Source organism: Carassius carassius, chromosome 8 (assembly GCF_963082965.1).
Source record: "Carassius carassius chromosome 8, fCarCar2.1, whole genome shotgun sequence".
Lineage (NCBI taxonomy): Eukaryota > Metazoa > Chordata > Actinopteri > Cypriniformes > Cyprinidae > Carassius > Carassius carassius.
The window spans coordinates 3,572,378-3,597,278 of NC_081762.1; the positions used below are offsets into that span (position 1 = coordinate 3,572,378).

Sequence of the window (24,901 nt, forward strand, 5' to 3'; positions counted from 1 at the left end):
TCAAATTATTTTTCAGTAATGTATATTAAAATGTATGTATTTTTTGCCATATTTGTTTAATAAAAAAAACTGGCATTTAGACCAACAAATATGTCTAGTTATTGAATAAATAAAGTCTGCAACAAAAAAACAACATCCTTATACATTGGCTAAAATGTGCAGGATCTCCATGAGTACATCAAGTATGCATACAGTTCACATACAGCAGACACACTGGAGTACAGTACAAACAGCGCAGAAGTACACTATTCCATACATTTTCAAACGTCAAGCGAGATCTACCGCAGCTAGGAGATTTTCAAAGCATATCAACAAATTTTTGTGGCTTGTGTAGGACGTTTGCATGCTTTGGAATGAGCTTTGTTTGTTCACAGGGTGTTTTTTCTCCCATCACTGTGGAATGCATGAAATCCACAGGCTGTTTGACCCCCAAGCAGCTGGGCATTCTGGGACACGTGAACGCTTGCGCTTCATCCCGAACCTCAGAATCCGCTGAGTCACACATTCCCAACTCAGCGGCGGGCCGCTCATTCCCTCGGCCTTTGTTATGAGCGGCTGTTCATATTGAAACGTACTGCTAACAGTTGATATTCATATGGGACCACTGTAAACATGCGTATACTCCATGTCTTGGCTCATCTGGATCTGGATTGGTCTTTAATGTCATCATGTTGAGCACCACATCCAGTCTGACAGTATAATTTACTGATTTCCTGCATCTAAACTAACTGTGAGCTATTGTGGCTAATCCAGCCATTACCAATTCATGGAATTTTAAATATATCCCATCATACGAAACACACACACACATACGACTCTCTGATTGCTGGTGAACAAGGGAGGCTCAACCTCCTGAAATCCTCTTATCCTTTGCTATTGTAGTTAGGACAGCGAGTGCCTGATCTTCACAGACGCAAACTCACACAGGGCTCTAAAATTAGTGTGCCGCATTATAACATCAAGTCACTCGCAACTGGCCTTGACCTGATGACTTAATCCTTTAAACCCGGAGAACTCGCCATTATCTTACACAATCACCAACAAGAGCCAAGTAATCAAGTTACAGACAATCAAGTAAACAACAAAGTTACCCTTTTGGAAAAGTGTTTCATTTCAAACTTATTATTCTACTTTGAGCAGTAATGCACAAGTAAACAGCACTCCAGTCCATCAATTTACATCTTGTGAAGCAAAAAGCTGCATGTTTGTAAGAAACTAATTGATCATCAAGACATTTTTTACTTTAAACAGCTGCTTCCAGCTAAAATATACATCCTCTATTCATAATATTGCTTTCTCAAGTGAAGAAAGTAATCTCATCTGCATCAGGAGAGAAATATGCACAGATCAAGCATTGTTTTCATATGAAAGATTATGGACTCATATATTGCCCAGAATTGGTCATTTGAAATTAAAACATCTTAATGATGAATAAGAAACACACAGCTTTTTACTTCACAAGACATTAACTGATGGACTGGAGTGCTGTGGATTATTGTGATGTTTTCGTCAGCTGTTTGGACTCTCATTCTGACGGCACCCATTCACTGCAGAGCTGTTTCTTCAAATCGGGTGAGGAAAAAACTCCTCTACATCAAATGTTGTATCTGTTAATATTATTTAATAGACCTGAGCTAACATGACTTTGGAAATGGAAATTGTCTTTAATGCATTAACTAATGTTAACTAATGGGGCCTTATTGCTTTTTACAAAATGTACTAAAAAACAGGAAAATGACATGCACATGTTATTGTGCACACTACTGAGCAATGACTGAATCAGCACATCTACTTTTGATGAACCAGTTCATTGAAATGACACAGTTACAGCACAATAAATAATGGATCATCCCTCAGGGGAGAGAAATATTGCTCAAAAACAATATCTTCAGTTAGTCTCCTGGTACACTAGCTAGGTCTGGTGAGAAGTGTAGCTAATTAGAAAAAAGTGCTGCAGCGTAAACGAGTGAAAGAATAAAAAGAAGAGTAGTGAGAGTCTTCTATACTTACATTTGCATTTATGCATTTGCCATCTCCCATGCATTTGTAATTTTGATAATAAAAAGAAATGTTGCAGCAAATCAGTATATTACACTGATTTCTGAAGATCATGTGACACTGAAGACTGGAGGAATGATGTGACTAATAAGGAATAAATGACATTTCAACAGATATCCTAACAGAAAACTTGTAAAACATTTTACAATTTGTCTGATTTCACTGTATTTTCGATCAATTATGTGCAGCCTTGGTGAGTAAAAAGAATTCATTCAAAAACTGTTATAAATCATACAGAACTTTTACTATTAGTGTAAAGAAAAGACAAGTTATGCATTAGTAGATTTAAAAGTATAGAAGTAGATACAAGTAATCCAAATCACAACAATCACTGTTGTCACATGACCAAATGTGGCAGATGGACTTCCTGTTGACAAAAATGTCTTCTTCAATAAAACATTGATGACTATGAAGAACAAAACCTGCTTCTCCAGGCTCACAGCTGCTTGCATGACAAAGTGGCATATTTTCAGTAATATAACGGCCTGGGGTGTCGTTTGCATAATCTATAAACTGGCAGACGAGTCATGCAACATATTTCCCACAGCTCCTTTAATCTCTCTATCACGATACGTCTCACACACACACACACACACACACACACACAGAGAGGGAGTTCAGAGATGAAGAGATGTTTCTTTGCTGGAGAGGCTGTTTGTTAAAAACACTGAGAGTGAAGACAATTCAAACTGGCCAGAAATCAGGGCACAATCACAAATATTAGATTTACATGTCTGTGCAGACTATTCAGATCATTATGGGATGTCTAGTACAGTTAAGCGTCTGCTAAATGAATAAATGTAAATGTAACCTAGTCAGCTAGATGTGTTCGTCTGTGGTTCAAACTGTTCCACCGCTCATTCGTCGTGGCTTAATGGCTAGAGAGTCAGACTTGCAATCGAAGGGTTGTGAGTTCGAGTCCCGGGCCGGCAGGAATTGTGGGTGGGGGGAGTGCATGTACGTTCTCTCTCCTCCTTCAATACCACGACTTAGGTGCCCTTGAGCAAGGCATCAAACCCCCAACTGCTCCCCAGGCGCCGCAGCATAAATGGCTGCCCACTGCTCCGGGTGTGTGTTCACAGTGTGTGTGTGTGTGTTCACTGCTCTGTGTGTGTGCATTTCGGATGGGTTAAATGCAGAGCACAAATTCTGAGTATGGGTCACCATACTTGGCTGAATGTCACTTCACTTTCACTTTCACTTTCACTTCAAGTGTCTCCATCTTTATAGCAGAACTAGTCATCAGTATAAACATTAGATTCCGTTTCAAAACGCACTGACACCTTAATCAAAGCTGTCAATTTTCCAGTGGGTTTTGAGCAAATATATAGTATTTAAAAAATTGCAGTCATTAAATTATAATATAATAATATATTAAATGCATATATGTTCAGTGTTGGGGAGTAACTAGTTACATGTAACGGCGTTACGTAATTTAATTACAAAATTGTTGTAACTGTAATTAGTTACAGTTACTAAGAAAAAATGAGTAATTTAATTACAGTTACTTATGAAATTTTTAACGATTACAAAGGGGATTACATTTGAATATTTACACACATCCACATACAGATTTAACTGATTTCTTTCCCAAATTGCACTGACTATTCTGAGACATACCGCCCTAATAATTTCTGGGATGCGGAAACACAAGTCTAGTTTGTAGAATCCAGTCATAAAAACGGAATGCCTAACGCGGACGGAATATGGCACATTTTGGATGACTAAATCAAAAGTAGGTCAGTACACTTGAATCAAAACATGACATCGACTAGTGTCTGTTAATATAAAGCCCCAAAAATGCAATATATGACTCCTGCACGTTCTGCGTGTCTGTGGAAATCAGGCACGGACTGGACACCGGGAGAACCGGGACAATTCCCTGTGGCCTGGCAGCCGATTTTGCCCCACTATTTAATATCATTATTGTATAATTGCCTGCCGAATGTAGCCTACTAAAGCGATCATTTGCGAATCCGCCATTTGATATTTAAATCTCTAATAAATCATGAAGTGTTAGTCATGACTCGCGCGCTCTCCGCGCCTCCACCAAACGGTTTGGATCAGACTCAGAGTAATCAATGAGAGAGAGAGAGAGAGAGAGAGAGAGAGAGAGAGAGAAAGAGAAAGAGAGAGAGAGAGAGAGTGAGAGTGAGAGTGAGAGAGTGGACTGCTGGAGCAGAGAAGCAGAACTACTGTTCAGGGTTTCAGGTCAGTTTTATCTGTAAAGATGCTTTTTTGTCTTTGTTTTTTTATTTATTTAATCAAGCAGCAGCACGTTGCTCATCAGTCATCACTCAAAATACTATAAAGGACATCATTATTATCTGTTGTAATGTTACAGTAGTAATTTAGCTGAAAAAAATCAGATTTTTTTAATAGGTTTAGGGGGAGCTACGGACAGACAACAACACAACCCTTACGAAAATTAACATTTTAATCTTTAACTATAAATCCAGAGAAAATGGTTACTATTGGTTAACTGTGGTAACCAAAAATGTAAAATTATTTTACAAATGTATTTATTTAAAAATCCATTTGCAAAAAAAACAAACAAAACAAGGTTATTTTACTTTTATATAGGCTAATAAAAGCATGGTAATATTTGTAAAGGAAAAACATGACTCGTGTACAGTATTAGGATTTTTCTATAAAGATATTGTAGTATTGTAGAGTATTGTATTGTAAAGTATAGTTTTGTTCAATCTTGAGTATTAAAGTCATGAGAGAGATGGATAACAGGGCAAAATAAAGAAACTGAAGAGAAAAATGGAAGTGAAGGTGCAGTTCAGGAGATAACTTTTAATTATTTTGCATGTCCCCAAATTAAAGATTTAAACCTTTTTTATGTCAGGTCCATACAAAAAAATAGTTTTGTCCATGAATTTGTTTGTATGAGTTTGAATTTTCCAGTCTGATTTTTTTTCCCAGTCCGCCCCTCCTGTAAATTAATGGCAAAGACATGGTTTCATTTACTACACATAGGCCTACTGAAGCTCGCAGTGTTTTCAACCTCTGCCGCCTCAATATAGGAGTACACGAGTACATAAACATAATTTCTAGAACTGCTCTGTGTCACTTCATGTGCATTTTACTTATTTTGAGAAAACTATCATCATATACAAAGAGACAGCAGTTTCAAAAAAACACCAATGTTTCAGGAGTTTAGTACACAGAATACGTCACATGCTTATTAGATAACTGTATTTAAGTTGATGTATATGCTTTTATTTATTATTCTTTAATTTTCACAAATTTAGAAAAGTAATCAAAAAGTACTCAAAAGTAATTAGTTACATTACTTTAATAAAGTAATTGAAAAAGTTACACTACTATTACATTTTAAACAGGGTAACTTGTAATCTGTAACCTATTACATTTCCAAAGTAACCTTCCCAACACTGTATATGTTACTATAAATGTAAATAGCTAATTGCAAATGTATTTAAACAATGGAAAATAAATTATATACATTTAATTATTGATAACTGATATGTTTAATAAGTATAAATGGGCATTTAATCCTCGTATTATCAGTACTTGTCACAGCTGGGTGCTGGGTGCATCCGATCGTGTCATATTTTATGATCTGGTTTATTATAATGTAAAAGTTAATGGTCAGTTGTCTCACCTATCTGCAGCAGCACAGGTGTGACCAGTGCCGTCTCCATGGCATAGCAGAACTCTCGTCCGAACATGACTGCGCCGTGCATGACCCACTGACGCAGCGGGATGCGGTCTATAGATCCCTCGCTGACCGACTCCTCCTGACTCGCCAAATCCCGCCCTCCAGCCCCGCCCACTCCAGTAGCCCCGCCTCCTCCAGCCCGTTTCTCCACAGGTGTCACCACAGCGGCCTGCATCTGCACAGCGTCGGCCTCGGTGTTCTGTGGGGCCATCGTCGTCGGCATGCACTCGGAGCAGAGGTCACGTGTGGCTCCACGCAAATAACTCACAAAATAATGCAAAAATAAATATCTAGGAAAAATAAAGCCAACAGCAACGCACCGCTTCTCGTGGATGTCCTTCTGTAAAGGAAATCTGCCGTGGATCGGACTCAAGGAGCGTAAAACATCCCGAAATGTGCCGTTTGATGAAGGCCGCTTGCAGGAGCTCTGGGACGGGCCGTGTTGGGGGATTTGGTTCGGACAGTTGGGGAGGATATGACTCTATCATGAGGTCACTCCCACTAACGTGATGTGTGTGAGTGTGAGTGTGTGTATGTGTATATGTATATGTATGTGTATGTGTGTGTGTGTGTGTGTGTGGGTGTACATGCATGTAATTGTGTGTGTGTGTGTGTGTGTGTGTGTGTGTGTGTGTGTGGTGCAGGTGTGTTTACTGTCTACTGGAAACAGTAAAAATCCATATCAATTGCCATTCAGTTAATACCAGTTTCATGATTTGTATGGAGGAGGTGTTGTAGAGGGTGGAGGGCAGGCCGAGGGGTGAAGAGCAGGAGAAACCAGACGGAAAGCACCGGAGAATCCCCATGGAGCAACCGATCAATCTGAAAGAGAGAGAGAGAGAGAGAGAGAGAGAGAGAGAGAGAGAGAGAGAGAGTGTTACAAAAAAAAACCCTCACAGAAAAGATTTTCACACAATATGTTTGTACTTTTATGCAGTTATATTAATGTATTTACTTTTATGCATTATCATGTACTTTTATGCATTTACAATAATGCATGCACTTTTATGCACTTGCATTAAATGCACCAATTTTTACACATTTACATGTTATTTTATGCATTTACATTATGCATGCACTTTTATGCATTATACCATAAAGCATGTAATTTTTATGCACATACTTTTATGAAATGACATAAATGTATTCTTTGATGCATTTGCATTAATGTATGTACTGTTTATAAAATTACATGTACTTTTATGCATTAACATAAAATTATGAAAATATGCATTATGAAGTAATCATTTTTGGGCCAAATAAGGTTGACTGTGACATAAACGATGTGTTAGGTACATGGACAACTAATGTGCAGTCCCAAATAAGAAATCTGGGTATAATTTTTGATTCAGCTCTAATGTTTGATCATCAGATTAAAAAGTAAAAAGATGCTTCTTTCAGTTGAGGAGTATTGCGAAAATGAAATCCTTTTTGTCTGATGCTGATCTTGAGATCTTGTGATCTTGTGATTCATGCAATTATCTCCTCCCGTTTGGACTACTGTAATGCACTTTATTTGGGAGTGAGCCAATCTCTTATTTCAAAATTGCAATTGGTCCAAAATGCAGCTGCTTTCTGCTCTCAGTTCCAAAAACTCGCCTGAAACAAGGGAGCATCGTGCATTTTCAGTTGCTGGCCTAAGAATGTGGATATCGCCTGACATCAGATCTGCACCTCAGTTGATGTTTTTAAATCTCACTTGAAAACATACTGGTTTCCTTCATCTTGTTTTGTTGTTTTACAGTCCTTTGGTCTACTTTTTAGTGGAAAAGGCTCAATAAATAAAGTAGACTTGAGACTTAACATTTATGCATTAACATTAATTTATGTACTTCCTTGCTTTTACATGTAATTTCATAAAATTACATGCATAAAAGTACGTTGATGCAAAACAGTATATATAGTTTTAAAAGTACATGCATTGATATAAATGCATAAATGCACATGTACTTTTATGCATCAACACACATGCATGCATTTACATGTACTTTTATGCATTTACATTAATGCATTAACTTTTATGCATTAACATGTACTTTCATGACCCCATGCATGATGCTAGAAATGCCAGTGTTATAGGTTTGATTCCCAGGGACTGCATTAAGTCAATTCACTTTGGTTGAAAGTGTCTGCCATTTGCACAAATGATAATGCATAAAAGTTTTAATGTACATGCTCACCCCATATTATTTCCCACTCAGTATTGTTGCTTCACTCAAAAATGTGAAATTACTGCCATTAAATGCATCGCCTATTGCAGTATCATGTTGTCTCGAAGCACTTCTCTAGAACATTCCTTATTTTTAATTTAAATGGATAATCTGAGGTTCTCGAGTGCGACTCCAAACAAACAGCAGAATTAACATATTTGGCGGGATTATACCGGGAGCTTTCAGAGATTAGCCATTGTAAATATGGCACGTTTCAGAACGGGATGTAATTCAAATTAAAACCTTGAAGCACTAAAGCGCGCACAAACAATCAGCTCTGCGGTGGCACTTCATAAACCTCTTATCATGACCCAGATGTGAAATGAATCCGCGTGCGGTCCTGAGGGCTCATTAATACCCAACACAATGGACTTCGCTCATGGTTCAAACCTGGAATAACAGAGCTGACATTGTCTTCATGCATCCGAGTCTCCTGATTATACATGCTGCTATTTACAGATTCTAAAAATGAGGCGAAGGAGGACGGAAAATTAGCATTTCCTGAACACCACAACAAAGACAAACACAAGTAAAACTGGACAACAAACAATCAGGCTGTGCATTGATAAATGTCGCCGAGGTTTCCCTCCTAAAGCAGCATTATCAGTACAGGGATTGGTTCTTGTTCCAGCAGGTCATCTTGAGCTACTGGAGGCTTGTTTATCATGTGAGACACTGATAGGACACAAATGCTATCAGATTACTGCTCTATTCAGCATAGCAGTGAGGTGTGAGCTATTTAAATATTACATTTGGAGCAGCTGACTAGGATTCCCATGAGTGAGCCCTGGGTGACAGGGGCGATGGTCTGATCTGCCAGCTGATTGGTTATCTAATCCTGACTGGATCCTCAGCTTGTGAGTCGATGGGACACACAGACTCGCTCCTAAATCTACTGAGCTGCTGACGTAGACAGCAATTAAAGGCATCATGAGCAGCGAGCAGGCATAACTACAGAAGTAAAGAAAGAGATATTTATCTTAGATTACCTGAGTAAATTTAGTTAACCAAATTCAAAAGCAGCACTGCATATATTCTTCATGGAAAAAATAAAAATTGCAGAATGCATTGCAGACATTACATACTGGCAAACTAAGCAAGAAGAAAGACTACAAATATTTAGTTAACTATTACAAAACGTTTTGATATTAATTTAATTTATATATATCTATTCAATAGATGTATTATAAATCCTACAAAAAAATCCTACCTTTTTTAAAAATAAAAAAATTTATAAAACAGAATAGAATAAAATAAAATAAAGAATAGAATAGAATAGAATAGAATAACATTTATCCTTGATGGATAAAAAAATATAAAATAAATCTTAGAATACATTGTAATAAGATTAATATATATATATATATATATATATATATATATATATATATATATATATATATATATATAATCAATCCATCAAAAAACAAGAAAAATGTTTATTATTAATATTAAGTTATTATTATACAATATTATATATAACACATTTTATAATATTTTTAAGGGCAAACATTTAACTTGCATCTCTCAAGTAAATTTTGCTTTTACCACATTTGAAGGAAGCAAAATAATAAAAATATATAAATAATAAATCAGTTAATTTAATATGGATTAAAAAAAAATATATAATATTTTTATTATATACATTTATTATATTTAATCTACTTTAAAAGTAATGTATATTTTATAAACATTTTAAACATTATTTTAATTATTATGACATTAATTCAATATATATTACATTTTGAAAATATTATATTTAATATATGATAAAAAGTATATTTTATAAGGGATAGAATTTGTGTCTTTAGAAAATATTATAAATGTGAACATTCAACAAAATTCTGACATTAATTCAATAGATAAAATAAATAAATATATATATATATATATTATATATATATATATATATATTATATATATATATATATATATATATATATAAATATATATATATATATATATATATATATATATATATATATATATATATATATATATATATATATATTATATATAAAAAACATGCAAATCTAATTTAAAAGGAATGTCTGTGCCTTTTATTAATATTTTGTTAATTATTCTACAATAATTATGACACACAGCTAAAAATCTTCAATCAAATTTAGAAGAAACTATTCTATCTGTCAGTGTGTCAATTATTTTTATGCTTATTAGAGCATCACTTCAAATTAGCACCGAGAGCTTCATGCCATCATCAAGACGCCAGTAAACAGCCACGATCAAAAACACGTGGCACAACAATACGGCTCTGCTTGTGTTTGAAAGGGTGTCGAGCTGCTCTCTTCGGGAGATCTGCCATCTGCACCAAAAGCGGTCTATCATGTGAGAAGCTAGCCTGTCAGAGGACAGAGAGCACAACCTGCTGGGATCCTGCAGAAAACTGACTCTACAGATCCAGAGAGACGTCTGAATGTGACGGGATCACGGGGAAGGAAGAGATGAGAAGAGTTATTTATACCCTCCTCACCTGTGCTGAGACTCTTACATGGAGCTGAAGCATCTCACTTTCACATGAACGTGCACACACACACACACACACACACACACACACACCAGCTGTGAATGTGTGTGATAACCATCCATCTGCTGAATCAGGTACAGGTAGATCTGATGTGACAGCAATGCCAGGTGCACAATAGCATGCTCTTTTTTCTTTCTTTTTTAATATATATATTTCTGTAAAAATATATATTTTTTATATATTTTTATATAATTTATATATTTTTTAATTTCTAAAAAGTTTATCTTTGAGACATATTACCATATATATATATATATATATATATTGGACGCCCTCTATATAGCACCGTGCCATAAGGCAAAAGTGATAACTAAGTGGCTCGGGGACCAGAATGTTGAAATTTTGGGTCCATGGCCTGGAAACTCCCCAGATCTTAATCCCATTGAGAACTTGTGGTCAATCCTCAAGAGGTGAGTGGACAAACAAAAACCCACTAATTCTGACAAACTCCAAGAAGTGATTATGAAAGAATGGGTTGCTATCAGTCAGGTTTTGGCCCAGAAGTTGATTGAGAGCATGCCCAGTCGAATTGCAGAGGTCCTGAAAAAGAAGGGCCAACACTGCAAATACTGACTCTTTGCATAAATGTCATGTAATTGTCGATAAAAGCCTTTGAAACGTATGAAGTGCTTGTAATTATATTTCAGTACATCACAGAAACAACTGAAACAAAGATCTAAAAGCAGTTTAGCAGCAAACTTTTTGAAAACTAATATTTATGTAATTCTCAAAACTTTTGGCCACGACTGTATATATATATATCGTTATCAAATTTTTTAAATGTTCACCTTTGAGATATATGACCTTTGATACATATGCTACATTTCTGAAGACTGAACAAAATGTGTAATAATCATTGCAGAGCTTATTTTCTGCAATAATCCAAAAGACAATGGAAAAATCCTCCTGGTCTTTGTCGGGGGAATCAGTGTGATGTGACGTCATCAAGTATTAAGCTACACACTTATTTGACAGCAGTTATCTTAGGTTTAAGAAAGCAAGTCAAGGTAAAAATGGTCAAAAGTGAAGCGAAGCAATACACAGTTCTTTTTTAATCTGATGTCAGTGCATTGATTTGCTTCTTAAACATCTTACACATGCAAAATGTGAAGCATCACTCATTAAAGATCTCAAGAGATCAGAGAGGAAACGGAAACATTCATGTGACACACACACACACACACACACACTCAGTGATGAATCATCTCTCTCCATCATGTCTGCTGATGTTTAAAGTGTGTTTGATCAAACGCAGCAGAAGCCTGAATTAACGACAGTGCTAGAGATCAGCTCAGAGATCCAGACACAGACACTGCTGCAGACACAGCTATGAAAGCCTGTTTCCACCGCTGAAGAAAAATACAGAAATAACATAGTGTCTATTTACAATAAGTGCAAATAGCCCGTCTTGTTAGCAGAGGCTATTTACACTAGCTTCACCCACAAATGTGTTCTAGGGCTAGTCAACACTATTAGACATCAGCTTCAGGGGAGTTTATGGTAAAGAAAGGCATTTATTTTCAATAAAAATGAAAGAAATAATCAAAAAGTCGAAAATCAAGTATCTGGTAAGCACTGTTGGGAACGTTACTTTAAAAAGTAATTAGTTATAGTTACTCACTACTTGTTCCAAAAAGTAACTGAGTTAGTAACTGAATTACTCTATAATAAAAGTAACTCGTTACCAGGGAAAGTAACTATTTGCGTTACTGTAAAAAAAAAAGAAAAAGTTGCTAATGTCAAATAATTTTTTTTTTTTAGCAGTTTTCACAAGTCAGTTGAAATGAGTAGAACAGACAGGTGTTCGTACATAACTTTCGAGATTTATTGCACGTCAACAGACAGCAAGCGTTTTATCCTGCACTCTTTGTAAGAAAAGTGTTTTTGGCCACTAGCTTTGTAGATGCGTGTGTCACACATTACATGCACGTTCTTGCCTTTGACTACAATGAATTTGAAGTAGTGCTTATATCTCCACCTTGAAAATGCCAACTTTTCATCGGATTGCTCCTGACTCGCCATTTCTGCTGCTGCTGCGAATCTCTGTGTAGCTGTTGTGTGTGTGACTGTGTGTTTGGCGCCGCTGGCGCGTGTGTGTAAAAACACTGGCTCTGATTGGCTACGGCTACCATGAAACACATGACTCTGCCTTAGCCAATCATAATCGCTTATCTCGTTATTAACCCACCTGCTCACTCGCTGTGTGAGCCAGGGGTGCGTTCGGATTGCATATTAAATCCATGCATAGTAACGCACCGCATTTAACGTTCAGTAACGTTAACGGCGTTGTAACGACAGGAAAAGTAATTAGTTAGATTACCCCGTTACTGAAAAAATAACGTCGTTACCTAACACCGTTCTTTTAAACGCCGTTATTCCAAACACTGCTGGTAAGGTTAGGGTAGGTGTAGGGAGGGCTTTATTGTCCCAATAAGGTGGCATCTATTTAATAATTCGGATTAAAGATCATTTACACTCAATATGATATAACTTCATACTGTTTTAAAATGTACTATAATACTGAAGTGCAGATAATTACCACTATTTGCAATAAGTAATATAAATAGCAGAAAATCTATTTTACCATCTATCGCTAATGCACTTAGTGTAAATGGCATATTGTTAAAAACACTTAAGCCAATAAATAAAGGTAAATGCAACTTTTCTCTCACTATTAGGGTATCTTTTCTTGCAATTGTGCATTTATATCTAACAATTAAGACTTTCCGAATTTATACTTTTTCCTTGAAAACTCAAGAGTTGCAAGATAAACTACTGCGAGACATCCTGACTTTCTTTTTCACAACTCCGAGTATTTTTCTCAGAATTCAATTCAGAATTCACATCTTGCAATTCTGTTTATTTTTTCTGCCATAAAAAATAAAAAGTAATTTCTAAGTTTTTTTTCAGTTCTGCATTTATGACACACAATTGCAAGCTTCCACAGGCAACTTCTTATATTCTAAAAGCAGCATCCTGAATCTTAGTGATTCATCTGGATCACTATACAGATGCAGTTACTCACATGATGGCATCAGTTTTAAGTAAAATGAAACTAAGATTCATCTCACAATTGATTCCAATTTAGCAAAGCTATTGGCACAATACTCTAAACATGAAAAATACATCTGAATTCAATTCAGCTGTTTTAAATCTATGCTTTTTAGTGCTGAACTGATATGCAAATACTGTACATTTACAATCAATCATTTTTGTCATCATTTTCACCAATGCATTCTAGATTTAAGCAATGCTTATTCAACTTGTGACCAAAACAAGGTCATAAATGTTATTGCGCAGCTCACTAGGATTAATAAAAGTTCCTTTTATACCAACTGAATGTTGTGAAAAGTAATATGAGCAGCTCTTTCACGTGAGCGACGTCCTCGTTGCACATTTAAATGAGGGAGAGAGGTGTCGAGATGCCTCTTAAAGATCAAGGTTACAAACTATTTTAGTTCCAGACTAGGTTTAGCTCCAAATTTGACCGGTTTATTATAACGCATGAGGCCTGGGATCACAGGACGCTCAAACAAGAGAAGCACACGCCACATTTCCTCACAGTCCAGTCAGCCATTAACCATCGATCGCTCAGACTCATTAGCAGTGCATTAGTCACAGCACTTCAGCGTGATTGGCCTCGCAATGGTGTGCAAGACAAAAGAAAAAAGAGAGAAAGAGAAAGATCTGGCCTGAAGCTCGACTGGCCTCCAATGAGCCCAAAATGCTCAGAAGCACAGTTTGATTTGAGCTCTGAAATGTTAAAGGGCATACATAGACTTCTGTATTCTCAGCTAGCCAACATTTGACTTGTGGCACAAAATATTACCAAAAATATAATTTAATTTTAGTTTTTCTATGTATTTTCATTCCATACTTAAGCGACAAATGTAAAAAAAAATAATAAAATAACAACATAAACCGACACCAGTAATAGTAACAATAAAAAGTATATAATCAAAAGAATATTTATATTATTATTTTATGTATTTATTTGTTCATGCCATATTTATGTTACAAATTGTTAAAAAAATAAGAACATCAACAACAACAGTAGCAAATCACATAAGCAAAATATTATAAGGAGTTGCATCTGCACAAAACAAAAGTATTTTTTATTCTGAAGATTTGGGCAAACCATTTTTCAGGGGTGAACAATTTGAGAGAAACTTGAAAAGATTTCACAAGAAACAACATTAACAATAAAAGTGAACAGAATTTAAAACAATAATAAAAACTAAAATAACAATACTTATTATTAATAATAATAATAACTTTCTACTTGAGCCCAAACTCACACAATTTTTGACCCATTCAATATGACTATAAAAACATACATACACACAGTACAGACCAAAAGTTTGGACACACCTTCTCATTCAAAGAGTTTTCTTCATTTTCATGACTATGAAAATTGTAGAGTCACACTGAAGGCATCAAGGGCTATTTGACCAAGAAGGAGAGTGATGGGGTGCTGCGCCAGATGACCTGGCCTCCACAGTCACCGGACCTGAACCCAATCGAGATGGTTTAGGGGTGAGCTGGACCGCAGACAGAAGGCAAAAGGGCCAACAAGTGCTAAGCATCTCTCGGGGAACTCCTTCAAGACTGTTGGAAGACCATTTCAGGTGACTACCTCTTGAAGCTCATCAAGAGAATGCCAAGAGTGTGCAAAGCAGTAATCAAAGCAAAAGGTGGCTACTTTGAAGAACCTACAATATGACATATTTTCAGTTGTTTCACACTTTTTTGTTATGTATATAATTCCACATGTGTTAATTCATAGTTTTGATGCCTTCAGTGTGAATCTACAATTTTCAAAGACATGAAAATAAAGAAAACTCTTTGAATAAAAAGGTGTGTCCAAACCTTTGGTCTGTACTGTACATGCATGATTATTATGAAGTAAAAATTCTTAAAAAATAAATATATTGTAACAACACTGTCTACTATAAATAAAATGGTAATAAATTATTAAATAGTGTGTGTGTGTGTGTGTGTGTGTGTGTGTATACATACACACACACACACAAATATAAGCTTCAGTGTACACAATATATATATATATATAAATAAAGTCAGTGTTGTGATGTGGTGTTTAGTGCATTTATCAAAAAAAAATCTGCAATTTAATAAAAATAAAATATATATATAATTATTATTTTTTTTTTGATAAATGCACTAAACACCACTTCACAACACTGACTTTATTTATATATATTGTGTACACTGAAGCTCCAGGAATATTGCTTTGTATTATCACTTTCAGTATATAGATAAAATTACAGCATAATACAAGTAACAGTATTATATTTATTATCAAAAAGAAACTAATTGTATTCATACTTTATCAATGCATCCCTGTCTGGCATACTGTCACTTAACCGATGCACATATAAAAGCAACATTGTACGGCTGACCCAAATTACACTGGCTAGATTTCACGGGTCAGGCTGATTGCAGTCAAGGTATCGGGTTTAAATTTGTACATGCCGGGGTGAAACTCCCTCCCCCGGCCGGCCTACATCCATCCGCTGATCCTGCGGGAACCGAATCCACGTCACGGCAGAAAAACTGGGGAAATTTGGGTCCCTTTATTACTCAAAAGGCTCACGAGGCACACACGGAGATCGGGTCACTATGATTAAAGGGTGGATTCAGGTGACACTCGAATTACAACTTTGTCTAGCGATCCAAATTCCCACAAATCGCAATACAGACGTCCTGCGGTGAAATATTTCGGCTGCATCTAGACGCCAAGTTTCCACCTGTAAGCATGCATTTCATAACTCTAGTCAGACATAACAAACACATGCATACTGTTACTGCTGGCAGAATGATTCACTGTCGTCATTACGAGGGATGAAGTATTTGAGCATTTGGCCTCACGAGCACATGTACATGTAAATCACACCACAGCGAAAGGAGACCATGAAGAACATCGTGTTCAGATACTCAAGACAAACGGGCTTTTGGACAGGGAGCTTTACTTTGGCTTTTTGTGCTGATTAATGCTGTTTGCCAAAGCTGTGATCAGACCCACAACACTAATGATTAAATTCGCTCATCCTGCAGCTTTTAAACTCCAGGCTTTAATGACTTCACTGCAAGATTTGAAAGGTTTGCTGTTTAAGTGATTAAACTTGAGAGCACTTACTTTAGCAACCACCTAGCAATGCCATAGACACAACAAAAACATAGAGATTAAATCTGAACATGCTTAGTCTGTGTGTCCATCAAAGCATTTTTTTTCCCAGAGGCTAGCTTTTTTACCAATTGTTTTGAATGGGAGTACCACATTTTTCAAATGCAAGCAGCACGACAATGCGCAAAGCGTCTTTTTCATGCTAAATGCTGGGAGGTTTTTTTTTTTCATCACCAAGAGATGAAGAATGTTCAGCTTTGAGTAAAAACAGTGTTTTATTCAGCCGTCCAATCACAGTGGAGGAGGGGCGGGGCAAATTCCACACCGACCAATCACCACATCCTGCTTGTACATCAGCAACAGATGACAGATTAAAATAATTTCAAATAAGGGACAGAGCAAGTACTTTACATTGTGTAGACATTTTTTATATTCAAAAATGACCTGCAAAATAGATACTAGTACACTTCCACATATATTCTGTATTATAGCAACCAAAGCGTCTGAAATGAGAAACAAAGTTGAGACTGTCTACATCTAATCAATCTCAATTAGCTTCCATGACTTCACTAAGGCTACGTTCACACAGCTGGAAACTGTGACCCAAAGGCTTAAATTACACGACAGTGTGGACAGGACAAACCACATGTAATCAGATTTTTCGATTCTGATTTGGCCCACTTTCATATGTGGTCCTAAATCTGATTTGGCTCAGATGTTTTGCAATGCGACCTTAGTCTGAATGGTTGCAACTCATGCCACGTCTCTTTAGATCAACATTTGTCATTATTCCACACTGACAGGAGTCCCTCCAAACATTTTACATACCAGTAGTTCTTTGATCACTCCTGAATATGACAGAAAATTGTGGAGGGAGTTAGTGGAGAGACCGTATGGTGTTATTCTCTACAGTATTGTAGTGACAGCTCCATACTAGGGTGGTGATGGTGAGGAAATTTTCCCACCAGTTAATTGACGTGTGACAACACCGTGGGGGCGGGGCGTTCCCTCTTTTTCTCGCTTTCCTTCTCTTTTTAATAGCTTGTAAAATTGGCTTGCACATTTTACTTTTCCACTTACAATAGCTGCAATTCAGCATAAAGCAATGGTTTGTTTTTAGTTCATCTGAATTTTCCCTCTTTTCCCTCACCTTCCTTCGCTTTTAAATAGCTTAAAATAGGGAAGTCGTGGCCTAACGGTTAGAGAGTCGGACTCCCAATCGAAAGGTTGTGAGTTTGAGTCCCGGGCCGGCAGGAATTGTGGGTGGGGGGAGTGCATGTACAGTTCTCTCTCCACCTTCAATACCACGACTTAGGTGCCCTTGAGCAAGGCATCGAACCCCCAACTGCTCCCCGGGCGCCGCAGCATAAATGGCTGCCCACTGCTCCGGGTGTGTGTTCACAGTGTGTGTGTGTGTGTTCACTGCTCTGTGTGTGTGCACTTTGGATGGGTTAAATGCAGAGCACAAATTCTGAGTATGGGTCACCATACTTGGCTGAATGTTACATCACTTTCACTTTAAAAGCGCTCTGCGCATTTTACTTGAATTAGCGGCAGTTCATCGTCAATTGCTCAAATGCAACAATAAAATACAACGTCAAACTCAAACTTCATCTATATATAGACAGAACTTTTATTAAAACATAAAAATATACCATGCTATAGGGCAGGCTATGCCTAATTTAAATATGTATACAAAACTATACATATAACCATAAACAACAATAATATATAACCAGATAAAATAAGAAACATAGAACATTTATTAGCAAAATGAGTAAGAAAGCTTGGAGGCATGGCATGTATAAATAAAATGACACAAAGTTTAAATAAAGTAAAAATCTGCAAACAATGTGGAACCAATTAAATAAGAAACCAATGTCAGAATTTCAGAATCACCTTAGATAAACGGAAAAAGTCAACAGGCTTTTCAAAACCCAAAATATTGCAAAGCATGCACTTTTGCATTTTGTTTCATTACGTTCCGGGCGGGGTTCCTTTGGTAAAATTAGCTTTTTTGGGGCTAAATATCACGTTATTGGGATTGTGGTCGCTTTAACCCGTGGACATGAAAATCAACCACAGACTTGGCAACACTGGTTCAGATGGAGCAGCATTTACTACACAGAGCCGTAGTTCACTGACAGTCTGCACACAATTTATTTCAAAATCGGCAATGAATCGCCTGCGATTTTGAAAACGATTTTGTGTAGCTTATGTAGTTATTTTGCCCCAAAAATGAACATTTTAACAAGGGAACCATGCCAAAAAAAACGTGTATTTAATCACCTGGAATGCAATTTTAAGCAAGGAACCTGGGGAACCGAGGAATTTTTTGCACAGCCCTACCTGTTTGCTTTTTAAAATTTCTATTTTTGGCAAATGTAAAATCCCTTTACCAGCAAAAGCCTCAGGCTGAAGGAAATGTAAATTCAAATTCACGAAAAAACACTTCATTGTGAAAGCTGAAGAAGTAGCTAAACATCCATTAAAACTTGATCAATTGCGCTAAAACGTGCAAGACAACGAACCAGTGCACAAAAAAAAAAAAACACAATGTCCTTTCATTCATCAGAAAGTGTGTATAGAAATCCAGGAGTAATTTGTGCCAATAAAAGTACCTTCCTGAAAACGCTCCATCGGCTTCGAAAACGCTCCATCGGCTTCAAAAACACTTCATAACCCACAGATCTGCATTCCAGCCATTCACAAACAGAGCTTGCATTCTCTCATTCACAATTAACAGATCTCGATCTCCACCCAATAATAACCAGTGTGAGTCACCTGTACAGGAACGCTGTGGGAACTCTGCCATTCTTTCCTCAGGTTCGGATCTTTTGCATGAATGCAAACAACACATTGCATTGATAATACTGAAAAAAAAAAACTATATTATAAACTTTCCTTAAAGAAAAACAAACAATTATTTGGACAATTTGTTTTTAAAGCCATTTAGTTTGCAGACAAATACTACTGGTGTTTTCATATTTAACAAATATTTCTAATAATTATCTTATTATTATTGTACAATAGGCTAAATAGTGTTTTCAAAATGCAGTGTAAATTTTGACCAACTAAAATGTATGCATCAGAACATTTACACCAAAACAGCTTCAGAGGCCTAATGCATTTGTGCAAATCATTCATAAAACAAAAATCTTACATAAATAGTCTCATTCAGTTCAATGCAATAATTCCCATAATTGTTATGCAAATGATTTCTGCTCATGTTTCATAAACACATCCTGATGTATGAAAACAGTTTATTGGCTTTATTTATTTGAGTGGAAACATTCGATATATAACATCATCTGTAAGCACTTTCAGCACACAGATATCACGTTCACATGTAAAATAAACCAATATAAATGCTTATAACTTAAGCAATCTGGTTCTACATTCATTATACAAATAAGTGACTGAAGAAGCTTAAGAATTTATACATTTAACAGGAATAGTATTCATTCAGCAGAAGCCAAATTTTATGCATATTTAATTTACAAAGAGAAATGCAGGAAATTCATCTCAAAGAGGCAACAGAATATGTTTCTCATTTGTCTTTAACACCCTTTAACTACACTTTCAAAATGTCTTGCACTTTTTTGTGGTTATCAACCTACAAAAGCTGCCAGAACAAGCTGTTTTCAGGCATGAGCATCAGACTCTCCTCATCGTGAGCTTCCAGCGCAGACGGAGACCAGAGTCCAAGCCAAACAGGCAGATGCCCAAAAACATCCCAAACACAGGACAGCAAGTCAATGACAAGCCTCCGCTCTCCTGGAAAGATGTGAGGAGGCTTACAGCGCAAACATAAGACCATCATCTCTGAATGGATGTCCCAACATCATCTATTAGTGAAGCGGCATCTACCTGGAAAGCGCTTATAGAAAACAAACAATTCTGACACACAGATCAGATGAGAAAACACCACTGCAAGGCATTAAACGTGAGCTTTATTCATCGTTTTCCTCCCTCCTCTGATACACTGCAATTTGCCGTGCCCTTAAAGAGACAGTTCACCCAAAAATGGAAATTCTGTCATCAAACGGTTGACCATAGCCATGGTTACCCACATTCTTCAAAATATCTTATCTTGTGTGAACTTGAGGGTGAGTAAATGATTTTTGGACGGACCGTCCCTTTAAATGTGATCAATCAGGAACGGCAGAAACATTGGCTTCTTCTCTTACTTGCACTGATAAGACAGGAATTAACTGTGCTGATTAATTCTGTGGCTCAGCATAAATTATGGCAAACGAGCTTCCAGAGAATCTGTAAAAAACATGTCGCTTAGCAACAGAGACCAGGCCTGGATCCCGATGCTATTCCTGGACTAAAAAAAGAAATGCACAAAAACATACTAATTCACTCATAATCAAAATATAACCCAGAAACTAAACAACCACAAACTAGGCACGAATTGGGATTGTCAGATAAAAATTTCAGGTTTGCTGTTCTTGGTTTAAAGGTTTGCACAATTTGGCTGAACTTTTGTTAGCACTGTATATACACCAGCATGGCTTTAAAAAATAAATTACAATAAATAAATTACTACTATTACTACTACTAATAATAATAATAATAACTGAAAATATGAAAATCACTAAAGAGCTAAATAAGAAATTACTAAATAAATATGATTATTGTACAAAATAAGTTAAATAATTGTATTATTATTATTATTACTGCTACTACATAAAAAAAGAAATTATTAATAATGCTAAATCGAATTATTCTTCATTTCACTGTAAAATAAAAAATGCATATTTAATAAAATTATAATTATTACATAATAATAATACTAGTGTAAAAAAATATACTATTGTAATTTCACTGCAAAATGACAACTGTATATTTAATAAATTAAAATAATAATAATTGTTATAATGTAACAAGGAGTCGGAGGCGTTCGGATCCATATGCAGCATTTATTAAACAGAATGGTCATACAGGCAGAGATCAGGAATGGCGTCAGGTGTGTCAGGGATAACCAGAATCGTAACCAGAAACAAGCAGAGATCGGGACAGGCAGCGGAGAATCAGAGTCGGAATAAACAGTCCAAAGGTCAAAACACAGGAATAACAAACACAGGGAAAACGCTCAGAAGTGTCAGACTGGCTCAACAAGACTTCGCAGTGAGTGAGAGTGAGTGTGCTGCTTTTATGCGTGTGTGTAAATGAGGTGCAGGTGTGGCAAGGAAATTGGCTGATGAATGAGGTGCAGGTGTGGCAGGGTGATTGTGATGCAGTGACTCATGGGTAATGTAGTTCGGGTGTGGTGCAACAGTATGAGAGGTGCTAGTGTCCAAGTGACAACTGGTGGTTGATGGGTGGAATGTCCTGACTGGACTGCCCTCTACTGAAGCTCATGGGCACTCCATCTAATGATCGTGACATATAAAATGAAATAGGAAATATTACTAGTGTGAAAAATAAAAAAAAAATTGAATAATTTAAGAAAACTACTACTACAACAACAACAACAACAACAACAACAACAACAACAACATCATAAGAAATTACTGTTGTAATTTTTATTTTCAAATTTATTATTACAAAAAATATATAACTATTACTATTGTAATTTCAGTATATTAAAAAAGTGTATTTAATAAATAATAATAGGAATTGATACAAATTAGAATTTTTATGGTTGTCTGAACCATCCAACTTTTATTTTGATGGAAAATGACAGGAATCCCTTAAAGATTCTGTTGTTGCCTTTCTCATCCCAAGTAAGTCGAGATGGTTGGCATATGATTCGTTTCCCAAATGCACATCATAAAACAACTCAAACTTAAAACAGCTGTGTTTGAATGCAAAACCATATACTGTGAAGCAAGTCGCCGAAAACACAATAATATGAGTCACACATGTTGGTTTTATTTCAATTAATTGTGCAGCTCTACCACAAACTGCAACCAAATAGAAAGAGGCAGGTCAGAAATGCGACACTCACAAGGACTCATAAATCATGAACTCTCGCCTACAGCAGTGACCTTCTCTGGAAAAAAACACATGCATTATGGGTAATGTGCCTTGGTTGGGCTGTTTTACAACAATATTCTTCCTACTCACAAGTATTTGAAATAGCATGTAAATGATAGAGTTTTCCAACAACAATATGCAATTAAACTGCATATTTATTTCAGCAAATAGCATCTAGTTAGTTGCATACTGTATTCTGATATTGCATGCATATTATGCATACTGTGCACAATACACATCATGCAAACTAAAGAAATAGTTGAGTAGTGTGGAAGCATGCAATTCAGAACACAGAAATAAAAGTAGGAGGATATTTTGTCCCAGACAACAACATCGTCCTTGACCCAAACCTCCCTGGTTCCCGGTGCAGTAGAAACAACACTAGTTAAACACAACAACAGCTCCAAACTCCCAAACTAAGACTTGCAAAAATACCACACTGGGCTCCTCCCACACACAGCACATGAACCTGGATGGAAAATTCCGGTCTGAGAAAGCAAGGCCTTTGGCACCATCGACCTCTTATGATACACACACTTCACTGTCTGGTAAGGCCAAGCAAAGAAATATAGTTCTAGCTGAAGACTGAAGTCAAAAACTAATCTGAGTTGATCACAAACACATAAGAGAAAAAACAAGAGCTCTGTAGCTAACACATGCAATCTTATCCACATTCAAACTGAAACAGAGCCTCAGAAGTCAATTATTTGAAAGGAAATAACTCACACTCGACATACAGATCATTCAGTAGAGTTTGACAAAAACTTTAATAAAGAATTATTCCAGTGTCATACTTTTATACCCATTGTTAATATATATATATATAGCACTTTAAGTTTAAGATGCAGTAATATTGTTGTGCATTTATTGTTATTAGTTACTACACAAACACACACACACACACACACTTCAGTCAATATTTATTTTCTTGCCAGAATCATTATAATAATATTTCAATTAAACTAAAATAATTTGAATATTCAGAAATGAGTATTTGCAAAAAAAGAATCAATTAAAATGTTAATTTATACATGTATGTGCGTTTTTATTTTTTCATTTTATTTTTGTTTTAATAATTTTCCAAACAGCTGAAATAACATTAAATGTTAACATTTTATTATTTAATGTTTACTTTTCAATGTTTTATTTTAATAAAATACATTTTTATATAATTTTTTTTTTTTTTAATAAAATTTATTTTATTTTTAAAGGTTTAAAGGTGATTTAAGTTAACTGTAATAAACCTGGTTTCAACTAACAATATTTCAGTTTATGATAATATCCTAGGTGTAACAGCATCTATATATTGTTTTTTATATTCAGTGATAAAATTTAGCATGAACATTTTCCATTGCATTTTTTCCCTCACCATGCAAGTAGTTATAAATTATGATTTTGCATACTCTGTACAGAATATTTGAGATGCTGCATTAGTTTCTGTCTAAAAGGAAGGCATTTTAAAAAGCAGTATAATGCATTAAAAGGCTCACTAGGCTTCATGTGGAGTGCTTATTAGTCCGCTCATCTCTCAAATATTCAGAGTTCACAAAGCTTTCTTTATGTACACTATCTGTGCTGCAGTTATAAGAGCCATTCGTTTGTTAGCTATTCATCTCTAGCCCTGCAGACACACACTATTCTTTCATCTGCATTAATTATTAATGAATCCAATTTGAATCATTTATGTTAATGCAAGTGTCCTGTTTGGAAGGTTCAGCTCCCAAAATTAACTTGTCACATAATTTTTTAACTCTGTTTGTCTAGGGTCATGTGAGCGCCGGCCCTCAGGAAGAGCTGACACATGTTGAGCGTTATGCAAGAATGAATATTAGCAAAATAAAAAAAAATCACCACTAGTTAAAATAACTCGCGTTTTATGCAATCTGTTCTGGTAAAGAAAACTCTGCAGATTATGTGACTTGCACTTAAATGAGATCTAGCTGATGGCAGACAAACATTACATTAATTCATCCTCAAGCTGCTCTTCTGATATCGTATTTCCAGTAAGATGTACACAGTTAATGATGACATTCAAATGCATTCAAACCCTAATGTTTCTAAATAACACAAACAGTTTTTTTTATATTTCAAGCATCAGACTATATAAAATATAATGGAAGATGTTTCAACCAGGAATGCAGCATGAGAGTGCAGATGACAGGAAGTGACACGCAGCCCATCAGAACAGGGTCTCCATGACGATCCGTTATACACTCAGACTTGATGCTGCAGCATCGCTGGAAGGAAGAAGTCTTACAAGCTCAGCA

At 36.0% G+C, this 24,901-nt stretch overlaps 1 protein-coding gene across 2 annotated transcripts in view; it reads right to left on the bottom strand.

Moving 5' to 3' along the window:
* The window catches only part of LOC132144992 (solute carrier family 45 member 4-like), a 51,000-nt gene that overhangs the window by 19,020 nt on the left and 7,079 nt on the right, over window positions 1-24,901 (bottom strand). For both annotated transcript variants that reach the window (XM_059555644.1, XM_059555645.1), the window contains one exon: window positions 5,690-6,568. In XM_059555644.1, the coding sequence (XP_059411627.1) occupies window positions 5,690-5,969 (280 nt within the window). In that variant the 5' untranslated portion in view covers window positions 5,970-6,568. The remainder of the gene's footprint in view (window positions 1-5,689; window positions 6,569-24,901) is intronic.